Source organism: Poromitra crassiceps, assembly GCF_964638095.1.
Source record: "Poromitra crassiceps genome assembly, contig: HAP1_SCAFFOLD_340, whole genome shotgun sequence".
NCBI classification, from domain to species: Eukaryota; Metazoa; Chordata; class Actinopteri; order Beryciformes; family Melamphaidae; genus Poromitra; species Poromitra crassiceps.
The window spans coordinates 15001-32500 of NW_028152064.1; the positions used below are offsets into that span (position 1 = coordinate 15001).

The following is a 17500-nucleotide window of genomic DNA, read 5'->3' on the forward strand; positions in this document are numbered from 1 at the left end:
CAAAATAAACCTATTTAACAATACATAAATACATGTTCTCATTGTAAAACATCCAATTTCTTCTGTACGGACGCCCCGAGACGCAAGTGAGGAAAATATTTCTAAATGCCTAATTCTGATCTAAATAGTTTTCTCTCCTGTATTTATGAGTTAAGAACATAATTTAATTTTTTTGAATATAATTTTTTGGGGCATTTTTGCCTTCATTGGACAGGACAGCAGGGAGACCGGAAAGGTGGGGAGAGAGAAAGGGGGCGACAGGACCAAGCCCCTGTGACACGCGCTCCACCAGGTGAGACACTGGGATGCCGTGACTTGAGAATATCTGAAAAAAGTTTTGCCAGGGTTCCTTGTTCATTTATTTTCATTTGTGGAAACCGTGTTTGTTGTGATACTTATTTTGGCCGCAAGAGTGCACTAATGCTTTTAGTCCAGATATAAGACAGAGTAGGCTACTGCATTGCAGGAAGGTTGGTTCTGATCAGAGAACTGCACCCAGTTTGACCCGGTTCAGATCCAAACTTCCCTGGTAGGGGCAGAAAGGCATGATGGGACATCTATGCAAAGCAGCCATGGCGTCAGGCGCTCAGGACTGGTGGGCTGCGCGGGAGGCGATATTTTTTTCCCCATGATGGCGAAGGCTAGGCGAAGGCATGACCCCGCCCCTCTCTGCCTCTGATTGGCTGACTGCACTTCTGACTCGCCTGCTTCCCAGGTGAGTCAGAAGTCATCTCAAACAAGCCTAATATATTTAATTCAGTCACTAAGCATTATTTGTTCATAAAGTGAGCAGCAGGTGCAAAACAACCATTAAATCAACAAGCATGAGATGGCAGATGGCAGCATAGAATCAAAAGGTTATGTGTGAGATCAATAGCCTACTTGAATGTGTATTATTTATTTTCATTCTAAATGTCATCACCTTGTTTCTTCTGATTTATATTTCAATTCAAATACATGTCACTTGTGTTACAATGAGCTGAATTAAAGTTCAATGTAATGCAGTGACCCTGTTCTTATATCAGCCTTGATCATTCTCATGAGTCTTTCATCTTTTTTTTAGATGTCCCTATAGGCTACATACCTGCACTGCCAAGAGTAGCAGCAGTGTTATAAACCACAGGGCCAGACTATATTAACAACATAAACACACATGGCGTCTTTCATTCAAGCTAGCAGGCAAAACTGCTGTCTGTCTGATCCACTGAGTCTCACCCATTGATGTCTCACCACAGACTGTAGAAAGAGATGCAGGATAGCTAAGCGAATGTGATTGGATGAACATTTGACGCTAGGCCAATCAGAGGCAGAGAGGGGCGGGTCATGCCTTTTTTTTCATCATGGGAAAAAAATATCGCAGCCCTCAAAGGATCCAATTCACACTTCCTCCTCCTCCCCCTTTGATCACATGACTCAAATTCCCCAACTCCCCTCCTCCCACACACACACACACACACACACACACACACACACACACACACACACACACACACACACACACACACACACAGTCAGTATTCATGCAGCAGGCTGCTGCATGGAGAGAGAACATGCGGTCTCTCCAACACAGAGAGAAAGAGGAGCCCTTTTTGCACTGAGAACACATGATACTGGTGTGAAGAAGGTCCGCCATTAGGAGCCCTCTGTCCTTTTTGTACACAACAAACCAGAAGGAAAGGAGGCGTGCCGTGAACCGACGTTAAAAGAAGGAAAGGAGGCGTGCCGTGAACCGAGGTTAAAAAGACAACAGCGTGCACGTCTAGTGTGACGTGTAACAAGCGCGCCGCGCAGCTTCCCAAAACAACAACAACAACATGGCGCCGGAGTCGCCGCCAGACATGGCTGCTGTGCTTTTGGTAGCCGTTCATGTTCTGCAAATGCGAGCGAAGTTGCTGACGCTCCTCTTCCACATGATGGGAACAATGGCGGATTCGTGGGAGCAGATCGAGGCGAGGTTCGAGGAGGACCTGAAGAGGAGCCGGGAGCGCTTCGAGGAGGCGAGGCGCGCCAGGCTCAGGAGCCGCAGGCGGAGACGTTTGCTTCTCCTCGCACAGTGCGGACTGATCTCGGAGAGACGCATGTGGAGGAGAGAGAGACCACACGGGCCCGTGTTCTGGTCCAACGTCCTCAACAATTTCAACGACGACGAGTGGCGGAGTCACTTCCGTATGTCGCGGGACACCTTCGGCTTCATCTCGGAACTCGTCGGGCCACACCTGACGCGCAGGACGACAAACTGGCGGCAGCCTCTGGAGCCTCGGCTGCGACTCGCCGTGGCGTTGTGGTGGTACGCTACCCCGTGTGAATACCGCTCCATTAGTTGTATCTTTGGTGTCGGTGTCGCCACGGTGTGCGTGTTGGTGCGCCAGGTTACCAGAGCGCTGAAGACGCTGCTCTATAAACGCTTTGTTGACCTGCCGAGTGGCGCTCGTCTTCAGGAGACGGTGGACGCATTTGCCAGCCGGGGCCAGGGGTACCCACAGTGTGCCGGTGCCATCGGCGGCACACACATCCCCATCCCCACCCCCAATGTCGACGCACCGGCCTACTACAATCACAATGGGTGGCACTCCATTGTCCTACAAGCTGTTGTTGACCACAGATGCTGGTAAGGAGCAGGGCATTTGTGCTAAAACAAAAATCAACAAGTTGGCCTTGCTAACTTTGTACTTTGTCACACTTTAATACTGTTTATATATTGTATTAAGTTGTAAATGTATTTGTACGTATTGTGTAGTCTATTTATATATTATGTATATATATATATGTGTGTGTGTATATATATATATAATTTTTTTACCTTTATTTAACCAGGTTAGTCTCATTGAGATTGAAAATATCTTTTTCAAGAGAGACCTGGCCAAGAAGGCAGCATAACGTTACAGACACATTTGAACATAAACAATAGAAACAAAAACATCTAAAACGTAAGAAAATACACATCCATTTACTCAGCAACAGGGTTGTATACAAGTTCATTATGGATCAAAACATTTGCAGACCTGGATTTCAGCTTCCTCCATATTTTTTACCCTGGTTTTAAAAATACTCATAGGGACTATGAGCACCTGGAGGTTTAGTGAGCGTTATAGGGACTATGAGCACCTGGAGCTTTAGTGAGCGTTATAGGGACTATGAGCACCTGGAGGTTTAGTGAGCGTTGGAGTTCATTCCAGGCCAGAGGGGCAGACACCTGGAAAGCTTTCTTGCCAAACTCAGTCCTTGTCTTAGGTGCAGTCAGCAGGCTGCAGTTTTGAGACCTAAGCTGATAAGAACTATTTTCTTGTAAATGAATGCAGGAGCATAGATAAGATGGTATATATGTAACTTGTGCACCAACTACACCAAGCTAGTTTCTGATTGTGATGAATGATCTGTACACGTCTTGTCATTTTGTCTCTCCAGCTTCACACATGTGTTTGTAGGTTGGCCTGGTCGCTCTCATGCTGCTGAGGTGTTTTCCAACTCGCCCATCTACAGGAAGGCTGAGGAGCAAGACGGGTACCTCTTCCCACGTGAGGTAAATACATATGTACTCCATTTTACAGTCATATCTGTAGATCAATCAATTTATTCCATTCTTAAAACTAACTTCTTTCTCTCTCTCTCTCTCTCTCTCTCTCTCTAAAAAAAATAAAATAACTTAAACTTTACCACTATTCCTTCCGAAGTTGTAGTTGTCATAGATTGTGTTGCATAGTTAATTGCTCTATTGCTGACAAAAATGTGTTATTGTAAGTCGCTTTGGATAAAAGCGTCTGCCAAATGTCGTAATTTAATTTCACATGTTGGGCATCACCTGGTATAACGTGTGCCATCTAAGCTTAGTCCTTCACGCAGCCGACCCGGGTTCAAATCCAACCTGCAGTCATTTGCTGCATGTTCTGTCCTCTCCTCTCTCTCTCCCTCCCTACCTTCCTTCTTGTCTGTCACTGTCTAGCACATACTGTCCTATCAAATGAAGGCAGAATGGCCAAAAAAAAATCATTAGTCACATGTAATCATGGAACCCGCACACACTTATGCTCCAAATAATGCTTTACTTCTTAAGACTAAGACAACGTTTTGAGCCTCAAGTCATCTTGTCGTCACTTTTCACATGTAATAATCATACAGGGTGCAATCACAGTGATACTGTGGCACCTTTCTGACAAAACTGTGTTTACTGCTACACGTATTTAACAGAGCTGACACACCTGACACCTTTCTGACAAAACTAACTGTGTGTTTACTGCTACACGTCTTTAACAGAGCTGACACACCTGACACCTTTCTGAGAAAACTGTGTGTTTACTACTGCTACACGTATTTAACAGAGCTGACACACCTTACACCTTTCTGACAAAACTAACTGTGTGTTTACTGCTACACGTATTTAACAGAGCTGACACACCTGACACCTTTCTGACAAAACTAACTGTGTGTTTACTGCTACACGTATTTAACAGAGCTGACACACCTGACACCTTTCTGAGAAAACTAACTGTGTTTACTGCTACACGTCTTTAACAGAGCTGACACACCTGACACCTTTCTGAGAAAACTAACTGTGTGTTTACTGCTACACGTATTTAACAGAGCTGACACACCTGACACCTTTCTGACAAAACTAACTGTGTGTTTACTGCTACACGTATTTAACAGAGCTGACACACCTGACACCTTTCTGACAAAACTGTGTGTTTACTACTGCTACACGTATTTAACAGAGCTGACACACCCGACACCTTTCTGACAAAACTGTGTGTTTACTGCTACACGTATTTAACAGAGCTGACACACCTGACACCTTTCTGACAAAATTAACTGTGTGTTTACTGCTACATGTATTTAACAGAGCTGACACACCTGACACCTTTCTGAGAAAACTAACTGTGTGTGTACTGCTACATGTATTTAACAGAGCTGACACACCTGACACCTTTCTGAGAAAACTAACTGTGTGTGTACTGCTACACGTATTTACACATCTGCGTTGCTCTCTCCACAGAAATCCATCACTGTTAACGGAGTGGAAGTCCCTGTGCATCTAATCGGAGACACAGCGTACCCCATCAGGAAGTGGCTGATGACGGGCTTCACACGCGACCACCTACTCACTGAGCAGCAGAAAGCCTTCAACTTCAAGCTGGGCTCGGCGATGACGGTGGTAGAAAGTGCATTTGGACGTCTCAAAGGTCGCTGGAGGTGCCTGGCCAAGCGGAATGACATTTCTACCTCCTTTGTGTCGGATGTTGTGGTCGCCTGTTGTATTCTACACAACATCTGTGAGATCCATAAGGAGCACTTCTTACCAGAGTGGAACACTGAGCATCCAGACCTCCCTGCTCCTCACAGTGTTGCTTACTATGGTGAACATCAACCGTCTCACCAAGCTATCCGGGATGCTATTATGTCCATTTTGTAGCTGTTTACACACGTCAGATGTCAGACAACAACGAACATGTAGACTGTTTACACACGTCAGATGTCAGACCAGACAACAACGAACATGTAGACTGTTTACACACGTCAGATGTCAGACCAGACAACAACAAACATGTAGGCTGTTTACACACGTCAGATGTCAGACCAGACAACAACAAACATGTAGGCTGTTTACACACGTCAGATGTCAGACCAGACAACAACAAACATGTAGGCTGTTTACACACGTCAGATGTCAGACCAGACAACAACAAACATGTAGGCTGTTTACACACGTCAGATGTCAGACCAGACAACAACGAACATGAGGGGGAAGCCAGTGAGATGTGTTGTCCAGATGTCTTGACCCATGTTTTAAGGCGTAGCTGCTATAATGCACTTGCTATAAGAAGCAAGTTGGATGTGTGTGTGAAAATGACTAGGTGTGTGATGTGCAAACACCTTCCATTATACTGTAATTGTGCAGAAGTGAATAGGAGCCGGAGGCACCCGAAAAACAAGCTTTACATTCAATGTGATGCTAAGATATTACTTGAAAAAGTTTTTTTGTTTTTCTACTTGAGTATGTAAATATTGTACATAATATTGATACATTCGTTTTTTCAGATTTTCATTTTTTTACAGCATGACATTCTTCAAGACGTTGGCTTTCTTTCTATGTATCTTAACAGCCATTGTTACATTTGTTACAAATGCTGTGACATTTTCTAAGTGGGAGGTGGCTATTTCCTGTAAATAAACTTGATTTTTTGATGATTCTTTCTTTCCTTGTTCTTAAATTCTAATCATGGTCAATCATATGTGTGGTGGTCTGCAGAAACATGTTGCTGCTGCACCTTGTTGGCAATGAGCAAAAGACGGTTGAAAATTTGTTTTTAATGTATTTTCAGTGATTTGGTTACTTTCATCTCCGTAGTACTGTTTAGTACATCACAGTGAATAATTATTTTCATAAAACAAAGGGAGAAGTATTGTTTTGGTGGAATGCCACTCTAGAAAATAAAATGTGGAATGTTTAAAGCCTTTCTCACATTTTACTTTTAGACACATAACATTAAAATACTAATAACTTTTGATCTGAGAGCTATTGCAGTCATTCAATAAGTTATATACTCTATAGGGGAGAGTTTCTAATTTATGAAGATGTCAAAAAATGAAAATTTCAAATTCCCTCCATGTGAAGGTTTTTGCAGACCACACATAATCGCCTCCAAATCGAGTGCGATTCAGTGTGTTGTGGCGCTCCCCTCGGGAAGAGCCTGGTGACGGGAGGAGTGGAGCTCAGCTGCCTTCGTGTTGCCGAGCGGAGAGTGCAGCACGTTGGCCTGGAATCTCCGAAGTGCGACCCCTGACAACCAAGCTCTTGGATGCGCGCGCCATTATTGCTGCTGTAACGATACGATATCCCTGGAATGCGCGTTTTAACGAGCCAGTTACATTTCTTTGCATTCTTAGAGATTATAGTTTTTGTTTTTTATCCATGTTTCTAACAATTGGCCAAGTTAGTAGTTAGTTTATGGGATAGGAATTCTGCCAAATGACAGGCACTAGGTGCCATTTTCGACTTCATTTGGAAGAGAAAATTATCCAGAAATGAAGATTTGATTGACAGCTGCATGTCATGATATGATTGGTTGAAATGGGGTAGAAATTTGATAGTACTGGGTGACGTCAGCAAACTGTACATTACTGTTATCAATGAAATCTTGAAAAACTAACTTTTGACGTGAAAAAGTGTGAAAAACTAAAGAAATTAGATTGTTGTGATTTGTTTTGCATACATTATTAAATAGGTGCACTGCATACCCAGGTATTTGAACTAAAAGAAAAGAAAAGTCATTCTTGGGTTCAGCTCGACTTTAAGACCCCTTTTGTAACATTCACCAAGTCATAAACACAGGAGAGAAAACTATTTAGATCAGACTTAGAAAATGGATCGCCAAATTATTTTCCTCTCTTGCATCTCAGGGCTTTGTAGATCACGATCCCCCTGAAGATTTTCCATGGTTGCTCTTGGCCCCGCCCCTGCGTCTATGTGTGTGTGTGTGTGTCTATGTGTGTGTGTGTGTGTGTGTGTGTGTGTGTGTGTGTGTGTGTGTGTGTGTGTGTGTCTATGTGTGTGTGTGTGTGTGTGTGTGTGTGTGTGTGTGTGTGTGTGTGTGTGTCTATGTGTGTGTGTGTGTGTGTGTGTGTGTGTGTGTGTGTCTATGTGTGTGTGTGTGTGTGTGTGTGTGTGTGTGTGTGTGTGTGCGTACCTGGTGATGCCGACGTAGGCGATCTCTTGGCGGTTGGCGTTGTTGATGAGCGACAGGCCGAGGTTCTGCAGCGACACGTTGACTTCCTGCTGGAACTGCTCCAGCTCCTCCGCCTGCCGCGCCTTCGTCACCACGGCAACATCCTCCGTGAACAGCAGCACCCGCTGACGCCCATCCAGGAAGGACACCCAGTGCACCTGAGACAGGCTGTCATACGCAAACTGACCACACTCATCCTGCACAGACACAGACAGACACACACACGCACACACACACACAGACGCACACAGACACACACAGAGACAGACACACACACACAGACAGACAGACATACAGACACACAGACAGGCAGATTGATTAGATATTTTATTGATTCTTTGCAGGAAATTACTTTGTCACATAATGCAGCGACATTCAAAATCAGACATATATATATATATATATAAAAAATAGAAATATATATAAATAAATAAAAATATATATTATATATAAATATATAAAAAATATATACCGTAATTCTTCTAATAAGCGCCTGTACTCTAATTGCCGCCGGGTCTTCCATTAAAAAGTGACTTGAATATCTAAAATCTAAAAGTATAAAAATACAAGTGCATAACTGTTAAGCTGTGTTCACACCGAGATATTTATTTTTCTCTCTGTCGCTCGATCCAACCCTTTGGAATCGCTCTGTCGCTGTGTTTAAATCGCTCGTCAACAGGCACAATAATTGACGGACATGTGGGGGCTATAACGTTACGCAATGTCATGATGTTTGTCCACTACGAGCCACCGTATTTGTTTACAAGCTAAGCCTATCAGCGTGCTCCTAACGTGACCTCTATACCGGTAGTGTTACGGCCCTAGGCCGTGTGTGTATTGTATTCTGTTTCTCTACCCTGTTTGCATGTGGTGTGGATGTGTGCTGAGTGAGAGGTCTTGTTGTGAGTGGATCTTCTAACAGGTGATGGCAATCGGCAGTGATTGGCCAGTGGTGGCTGCTGATTGGTCGACTCCGCAGTTCACTTCCTTTAAAGCTCCTTGGATTCAGCAAGATGGTGGGGAGAGGGCTGTGGCTATGCTGTGCTGTGGTCATTCTCCCCCATTTCTCCTCACTCCTCAACACCATGTTAGCTTTTAGCTATGAATCTTACTGTTGTTGCTGGAGTCTGTGGTGTGCCGGCCTTCTGAGAAGCAGTAGGGGTTAACTGCCATTTTTGTTGTGGTTTTGTTTTCTCCTGTTTCTTTAGTTAGGGAGTTAGGCTTTAGTTAATGTATTTTGGTTATTTACTTTCTGGTAGGGATTATCTAGTGGGGGGGGTGTGAGTTGTTTGTTTGCTTTGTTTCTTTATAGTTTTGGCATTGTTATCCCTGAAGTCAATGCTTCTGGAACATCTAGATCTGTCTAACCTTCAGTGTCTATGCTATAATATTTATTATGTCAAATAAATGGCCTTTTTTTGCCTTTTTAAAGCCTTGCTCTTGTGTCACTTTTATATTGCGGCCTGACCCTAGACCGGGTCGTAACATAAATTGGGGGCTCGTCCGGTTTTTCCCTGCACTCTTTTGTGTTGGGAAGATTTTGAACCTTGGTTGGCAGTTCTGTGTGTGATAACATGTTTGTGGAGAAGGAACTGGAGCATTGTTCAGTGAGTCTGGTTATGGTAGGGAGGAGGGAGTGGTGGCTGCCTTTTGCCTGCCGTGGGCTGGGATTGATCAGGTAGAGGTAGGGGCGGAGGCTCTGGCTCCCACTCTGGTCCTCTGTTCTGATGGCTCCATTACAGGCTGGGGTAGATGGAGGATCTGAGGCTCGCCTTTAATCTGTGAGAGAGGTGGTGCTGGAAAGACCTTTGGCTCAGGCTACTTCTACCCTGGTGAGTATGAGTGCCTCCATCACTTTCTGTACAGTGTCTGCCAATCAGAATTATGTAAGTGCCTGTGGAAAAATGTTTTGGTGCGCAATGAGCAAGGTGAGTTATTTAGCTTCGTGGTTATTTTTCTGTGAGGAGTGTGTGAAGTGTCACTTGTAGTGCTGTGATAGTGCTTTGAAATTTTGTCTTTCTGTGTGTAATGTGTAGTGAACGCACATAAAATTTGGTCCGCTAGAGTTCTGTGTAGTGAACGCACAGCTTGTGAAATTTGGCCTTTAGAGTACTGTGTAGTGAAGGCACAGTGTGGATGCACAGGCTCTGCGCATCGTGAACGCGCAGACCCTGTACATTGTGACAGCACCCGTGGTGTTAGTGCTGGGGACGGTTTAACTTGACCTTTAATCCTAAAGCGCCCTTAGTTCGTTTTTGTCCAACCGTGAATGCTTTACAAGCTTTAAACCGAGGCAGTACGTGGCGCCTGATCACCGTTAGTTGCTGTTCTCCAGCAGAGGAGAGCGTACTCGGGAAAGACGATTACACAGGGGACAGAAGATTTTTTGTTTGTTTTGCCGTTGCCCTTAGCATGTGTTTAGCCTGTTTTAATGATGTGTTGCATCGTCCAGAGAAGAACATCTCTTTTGGGGTTAGATGTTCTTTTTTTAGGAAGGGGGGTGTTACGGCCCTAGGCCGTGTGTGTATTGTATTCTGTTTCTCTACCCTGTTTGCATGTGGTGTGGATGTGTGCTGAGTGAGAGTTCTTGTTGTGAGTGGATCTTCTAACAGGTGATGGCAATCGGCAGTGATTGGCCAGTGGTGGTTGCTGATTGGTCGACTCCGCAGTTCACTTCCTTTAAAGCTCCTTGGATTCAGCAAGATGGTGGGGAGAGGGCTGTGGCTATGCTGTGCTGTGGTCATTCTCCCCCATTTCTCCTCACTCCTCAACACCATGTTAGCTTTTAGCTATGGCTTTTACTGTTGTTGCTGGAGTCTGTGGTGTGCCGGCCTTCTGAGAAGCAGTAGGGGTTAACTGCCATTTTTGTTGTGGTTTTGTTTTCTCCTGTTTCTTTAGTTAGGGAGTTAGGCTTTAGTTAATGTATTTTGGTTATTTACTTTCTGGTAGGGATTATCTAGTGGGGGGGATGTGAGTTGTTTGTTTGCTTTGTTTCTTTATAGTTTTGGCATTGTTATCCCTGAAGTCAATGCTTCTGGAACATCTAGATCTGTCTAACCTTCAGTGTCTATGCTATAATATTTATTATGTCAAATAAATGGCCTTTTTTTGCCTTTTTAAAGCCTTGCTTTTGTGTCACTTTTATATTGCGGCCTGACCCTAGACCGGGTCGTAACAGTAGTACAGACTTCACTTCATGTCAGCTGTCAGCCTGTCAATCAGCTGTAGGGGTGTCACGGTACATGTATTCATCCCGTGAATTTACGGTACGACCCTCACGGTACCTCGTTTCACGGTACATGAAGCGACACGACGAATACGTCAAATCCAGAAGCACCTAAACGCTGTTTGAACGGCATTGAATTGAATTGAATTAAACGCCACAGAAGAAGACACACCAAAACAACACAAGGGCCATAGAAATCCGCGTTCACAGAATGGGACGTTTTGTGGCGATAAGCTGTTTTGCAAATTCTGTCAACATCAAGCCAACGAGGTAAGCTTGCCAATGTAACGTTACGTAGCCACGACAAAGTCCTTTATAGTTGCGCGTTGCGGCTAAACGTTACATAACACTGACAAAGCTGTTAACTTGTAAACAAGCAACATACATCGCGTGGGATGAGTGATGCGGTCAAGCAGACATCTGCGGATGCAGACAGGCAAGCTGCGGTGAGGAAGAGGCGATGACTCCTTGTCATGTTCCAATAATCCATTAGATGACCGAACGTAATCATATTATGCTAAACAAAACTCACATCCAATAACGTTAAGGCGCTGACAGGGTTCTTTCCCGTACTTATAATCCAGTACCTGGCCTGTAGACCTGCTCGCAATTTGGTGTTGGGGGAATTTCTCACTTGAACTCAGTCAATGGGTCCCTAAACATGAAAAATCACAGAGGTGCTTGTCCGCCACAGTGGCACGAATTTTGCTATGGCCAAATCAAATATGGCTGCCATCGGCCAGGATGAAAATCTAACTTTTTTGTTCTTGAGAGTATATACACATGTAATACCTCTATTTCAACTGATTGTGGTCATTGGAATTCATTTCTGATATTGTTATGACCCTTGGGGGTCATTTTGACCTTTAAAGGTCATGGTCAAGGTCATTTTGCTATGCTGAAGCCCTTGGCCATAACTCGGCCATTTGTAGCAGTAGAATCAGGAGTAAGAAGTCTAATTCAACTAATTCTCACATTTATAATTCATTTCTGATATTGTTTTGACCATTAGGGGTCATCTTGTCCTTGAAATATCAAAGCCAATGTCACTTTTCAATAACTCAATTGTCTTCTGAACAATCATGTTTATTTTAATGGGTGAATAAATGTGATATGCAAATTAAATCATAACACAAAATCAAATAACAATTTTACTCAAAGGGCACCCTTATGATTGTGTGCATGCAAGTTATTGAGATTTTTACAGGATGAATTATCCTTTTTTCCATGGCAGAATATGCTGCACAGAACTCCAGCAGAACAGCAGCCACAGCGTCGAGTGTCACACTTGCCTGCACACTTGCATGTTGTGAGCAGACTCAGTGGTAAGGGCTTCAGACATTTTGACGGCAGTAGTGTACCAAAGTGCCCCTCCCAGCCATGTTCCATTGGTTTTAGTCTTGCCTCACGTTCGGCGGCTGTCGCAAGCAGTTGGCATGCACTATGGACCAGAAAGGCTCCTCGTTTGATGTGGCCTCTGATCACACTGCTTGTAGGAGGGAGAGCATCTATTCCAGCACTGCCACTGTTAGAGATTTCTACCCTGAGGTGGTCAAACGTGTCAGCAGTTGTAGTTGACCTGGCTCCTGCCCAGACACGTACCAAGTACTTCTCTGCTAGTGCTATATCTTGCTCCGACAAGGTGTCTGCCTCTCCAAAGTTGGTCAGATATTGTACTGGATCAGAGGCCATAGCTGCGTGTTTGGTCCCCACCTTGCTCATACAATCATCTCCGGTCAATATGTGTGCCTTGATCACTGTCTTGGCTAGTTGTGCTCCAAGTTGAGAAACCGCTTGGTGCAGTGGAAGCATGCGCCATTTCTCACCAGTGCCATACTGCTGCCAGATCTCCTTCATCCCCAGTGCATGGAAGTATGCATGTAGCAGTAATGCAAAGGTGTCTGTATCATTGGAGACTATGACAACTCTCTTGCACTGTTTCACACGAACAGCCCACTCCACATGCACCACCAGCCTGGCATCAGCCTCCTCGATCCAGTTCAACAGGTCCGGGAACTCTTGACCACCAGCCCCTTTTGCTGGAAGCACCTCATCATCAGAGACAACAGAGCTGACGATGATGGTAGCATTGCCACAGGCTCGATTGCACACCATATCCCGAACTAGCAGCTGGAGATTCCGCTTGTTCTCCTCAGACGCCCAGAACTTGTCAAGTTGCTGAGGGATGGGTGTGTCTCGGTTCATGCCAATGATGTCGATGCCTGTTGTTGAGTCTGCACGCCGCATGCGCTCCCCTTCCTTTAGAGACATCTCAATGTAGGAATCAAGTACGAGATGGATGAACTCTGACTCTTGGCAGAGGCATAATGCTGAGGCGATGATGGCATTGATGACAGCACCTAGAGTAGGGAATCGTGCTAGAGGCATCTGCCGCATCTTAGACATGAAGTCTACCACAACATGAGTGGCAAGAGTAGACTTCTGACTCCATTTGGTGAGGTCAAGTCCAGGCTCAATCTCACCAATGAGTTTTGACTTGTTGACATGAGCTGGAAGGTCACCATCAAACAGTGGAGACGCTGAGAGCACATCGTGAGTAAGTATCTGCCTGAGGTTCATGCCCCTCTCCTTAGCAATATCCATGCCCCTATGTGCCTCTGCCATTTCCTTGGATGTGAGTTCCTTCTGCTCCTTCAGAATGGTTGCTGGAGTCTTCTGTGGTTGCTCGTTGAACTGATGCAGCTTCCTCTTTGGTATGGTTGTGCTCATTTTCTTGGTCTTCTCGACTAACCTCTCCCGCCTGTATGAGCGGTAGACATGCTCACCATTCTTGAGACAGTTGAGCAGGCGAGCAGTAACCTCTCGGTCAACAGCCTGCTTTGTGAGCAGATTGTGCAGTGGCACAGGCACATTGACTGTCACCGAGTATGGGTTCTGCCGCTCGAGCACAAAGTCCAGCAGCTTTGCCACATTCTGATTGAATCTGAGAAGGCGAGTGGTGCTCAGTGCATGCTGGAGATGGCATTCTGTGTGTTTCATGGCGTGGTTGGTGGTGAGAAGGTTGAGGACATTGGTAATTGACCCAATCTCATGGAACAAGAGCTCGAACTCTGCTACAGCATTGGCTCTGCGTGTGGCTCCTACCACATAGTGACCTCCAGGACCCTTTGACACTCGCTGGATGGTCTGCTCGACCTTCATGTCGCCTCCTACAGCGCAGAACCAGCCTGGGCGATCCTGAACAACCCATAGAGAAGCGCCGGTAGAGCTCAGGATGTGTGAACTCCAGCACCTTGATTTGTTCAAGGTACCATGAGCCATGACGCAGGTAGTTTATGCAGTCACATTCTGCAAAGATCGGCATAGAATCCTCGACAGTAGCCACGAGAAGATTCCAGTTTCCTTCTCTCTCAGAGACTACAGCATTCTTGATGACAGCCACCAACTGCAGCCAAACTCCAAATAATTGGCAGAGCTCTGACTTGGCCTCGCACTCCTTCTCAAACTCCAGAAAGTCCTGATGTATCTTCTCCACTTGTCCATTCAGGGCCTCAAACTGCTCTGGGCAACGTTCATTTGCAGCCAGTGTAGTTTGCAGTGTCTCAACCTGCGCTAGCACTGGATATGCAGCTTTGTCCTTGTGATGCCAGAACATCTGCCACTGGAGTGACCTGATCACGTCCTCCACAATCAGCATTCCAGTGAGAGCTCGGACATAATGGCTCCCGTTTAACACTGACTCTATCACACCAGGTCCAAACACGGCACACTCGATCAGTGCGTCATCCGGGCCAGAATCTCGGAGCAGTTTGCCCTGGCATCTGAGCAGAACACGGGTCCAATGGAAAGGGCCCAAGCAGAGGAACAGATCCCTAAACTGTTCTGTCTCGTGCAGGTAAATATCTGCAGCCAGGGCGAAGACGCCTTCATCGCACCATACCGCCATCGATGCTTGATTCATCTGTCTGCGCACACTCTGAAAGTTGGTGAGGCAATGCCTGACGGTAGCACGCTCGGTGATAGGTCTTGGTATGACGGGGAGGAAGCCAACACGCATCATTGGCACAAACACTAGTAAACACTAGTATCCATGCAGTTGGGCTATTAACACACGAGGTCGCTCGAAACCTGTACATTTATCACAAGTACATACATTTTGTAGAAATCCATAAGAGGTGATTTCCAACTCTGCTACATAGAGTATACACCTGTTTCTACTGCTAAAAATGGCCAAGTAATGTCCAAGGCCTTCGGCATAGCAAAATGACCTTGACCTTTCAAGGTCAAAATGACCCCCAAGGGTCATAACAATATCAGAAATGAATTCCACGCACCACAATCAGTTGAAATAGAGGTATTACATGTGTATATACTCTCAAGAACAAAAAAGTTCGATTTTCATCCTGGCCGATGGCAGCCATATTTGATTTGGCCATAGCAAAATTCGTGCCACTGTGGCGGACAAGCACCTCTGTGATTTTTCATGTTTAGGGACCCATTGACTGAGTTCAAGTGAGAAATTCCCCCAACACCAAATTGCGAGCAGGTCTACAGGCCAGGTACTGGATTATTAGTGGGAAAGTGAAACCCACCCCGTTGTCTGTCAGACAGTGGGAGTATCTTTCAACAGGGGTTTTAGAAGTTTTTCTTCTTCTGCCGTTTTATTCTTCTTCTGAACATGTAGGTATTTTGACGTTGACTAAAGAAACACTGCCGCCTAGTGGCCGCTTTTAGATAGGATTCCAAATTAGTGCTTACATCAAACGCAAATGCTACATAAAACAAATACAACAGGGGGAGGGGTTGGTGGGAGTATTAGGCTACTCCACACATGCGCTCTGTTTACAAACTTGTGTACAATAAAGATTTAAAGTGGGGGGAAATGCCTTTGCCCTGTCAAACAGCTGGAATACAGACATCTGAGAGGGAGGCGCACCCCACACTTTGAAAATCACTGCTCTAGAGTAAAACCTTTTTGTGTGGATTGCCTAGATCTTATTAAATAGTGGACATTTATTCATTCCCACATATTAGACACTATTTCTGATGGTAAAAATAGCGTAAAAAGAAGAATTCAGACATATTCAAAGGGAAAAAAACAGAATTTGGGATTTGTTGCTTTTTTTCCCCATTTTCGTACCGTGCCGTATTCGTACCGAACCGTGACCCCAAAACCGAGGTACGTACCGAACCGTGACTTTTGTGTACCGTGACACCCCTAATCAGCTGTCAATGTGGTTTGTTGCCACACAATAAACCAGCGGTTTGTTCCAAGCCAGTGTGATCCTTGACTCACTCTCACATGGCAGCCAATCAGCGTTGAACAGCGAGCGACTGATGCCAGCGAAATTTCGCTCGTTGAGATTTTTCATCTCGGGCGACGAGCAAATTTTCGCCCTATCCCTCCGTCTCTGTCGCTTGGACGCCCAGCGATTTTTCTCCCGGGCGAATATACACTCAATCGCTCGTCTGCATTTAATAGGTCGGTGTGAACGCAGCTTTACTCCCACAGCCACCGACTAAAAACTAAAAGTATATGCTGAGAAGTGCATGTATACACAGCATACAATTATTCATAGTGCAAATTGAATAGCCTGATGGCAGCTACGGGGGGAACATTTTTAAAGTGAGTCAGAAGGGGTTAAAAGTATGTAAGTGTCTCTTACCTTGACCAGGTCCAGCTGTCCAGAATGTTCACTGCAGCTCCAGCTGAGGGTCCGAACGCCGGCCGGATTCTCCCAAGAAAACCTCTGAGCCTCTCCTGGCTTCAACTGACGAGTCACAGAGGAACCACTGAGAGAGAGACACAGACACACAGACAGACACACAGACAGAGAGACAGACAGACAGAGAGACAGACAGACAGACACACAGACAGACAGATAGAGAGACAGACACACAGACAGACAGATAGAGAGACAGACACACAGACAGAGAGACAGATAGACACACAGACAGACAGATAGAGAGACAGATAGACAGACAGACAGACACATTCATATAGAGAAAGATAAATATAGAGATATATAAAGACGACAGTGTGGAAACAGTATTCTAACACTAGCCTGGTTAAAACCATGCAGATCAGTGAACTCTGTTTGGTTCTGTGGATCTGTCTGGATTCAGTGCTGTGCACAGTCATTTCAGTGGGTGGAAGTAGCCAGTCCTTCAGCCAATCAGCATCAGATCCAGTCAAATCCAAATCCACTCAGAACAACGGCGAAAACATATTTTCGGCTGAGAAACCTCGCTGGTTCAACTCCTGCTCTTGTTTAATTGTTGTTATTGAGTCTATTTCTGCAATAACTGCACTTATGGCTGTTTAAACTCAATGAACGTTGATGTTACTGCTCGAGCGGGAGGCAGCCATTTTTACTGCCATGGTTACTGACCTGTCTGTAGCAGACTGTGACCCAGGGCGTGTTGTTACTGACCTCTGTCTGTAGCAGACTGTGACCCAGGGCGTGTGGTTACTGACCTCTGTCTGTAGCAGACTATGACCCAGGGCATGCTGTTACTGACCTCTGTCTGTAGCAGACTGTGACCCAGGGCGTGTTGTTACTGACCTCTGTCTGTAGCAGACTGTGACCCA

The 17500-nt window shown here is 45.2% G+C and overlaps 1 protein-coding gene across 1 annotated transcript in view; it reads right to left on the reverse strand.

Moving 5' to 3' along the window:
• LOC310771073 (intermembrane lipid transfer protein VPS13C-like) overlaps window positions 1-17500 on the reverse strand; it is a gene marked incomplete at both ends in the record, with an annotated part of 87264 nt that overhangs the window by 12137 nt on the left and 57627 nt on the right. The window contains 2 exons of the mRNA XM_083663752.1: window positions 7683-7918; window positions 16575-16701. Coding sequence (XP_083519878.1) covers window positions 7683-7918; window positions 16575-16701 — 363 coding nt within the window. The remainder of the gene's footprint in view (window positions 1-7682; window positions 7919-16574; window positions 16702-17500) is intronic.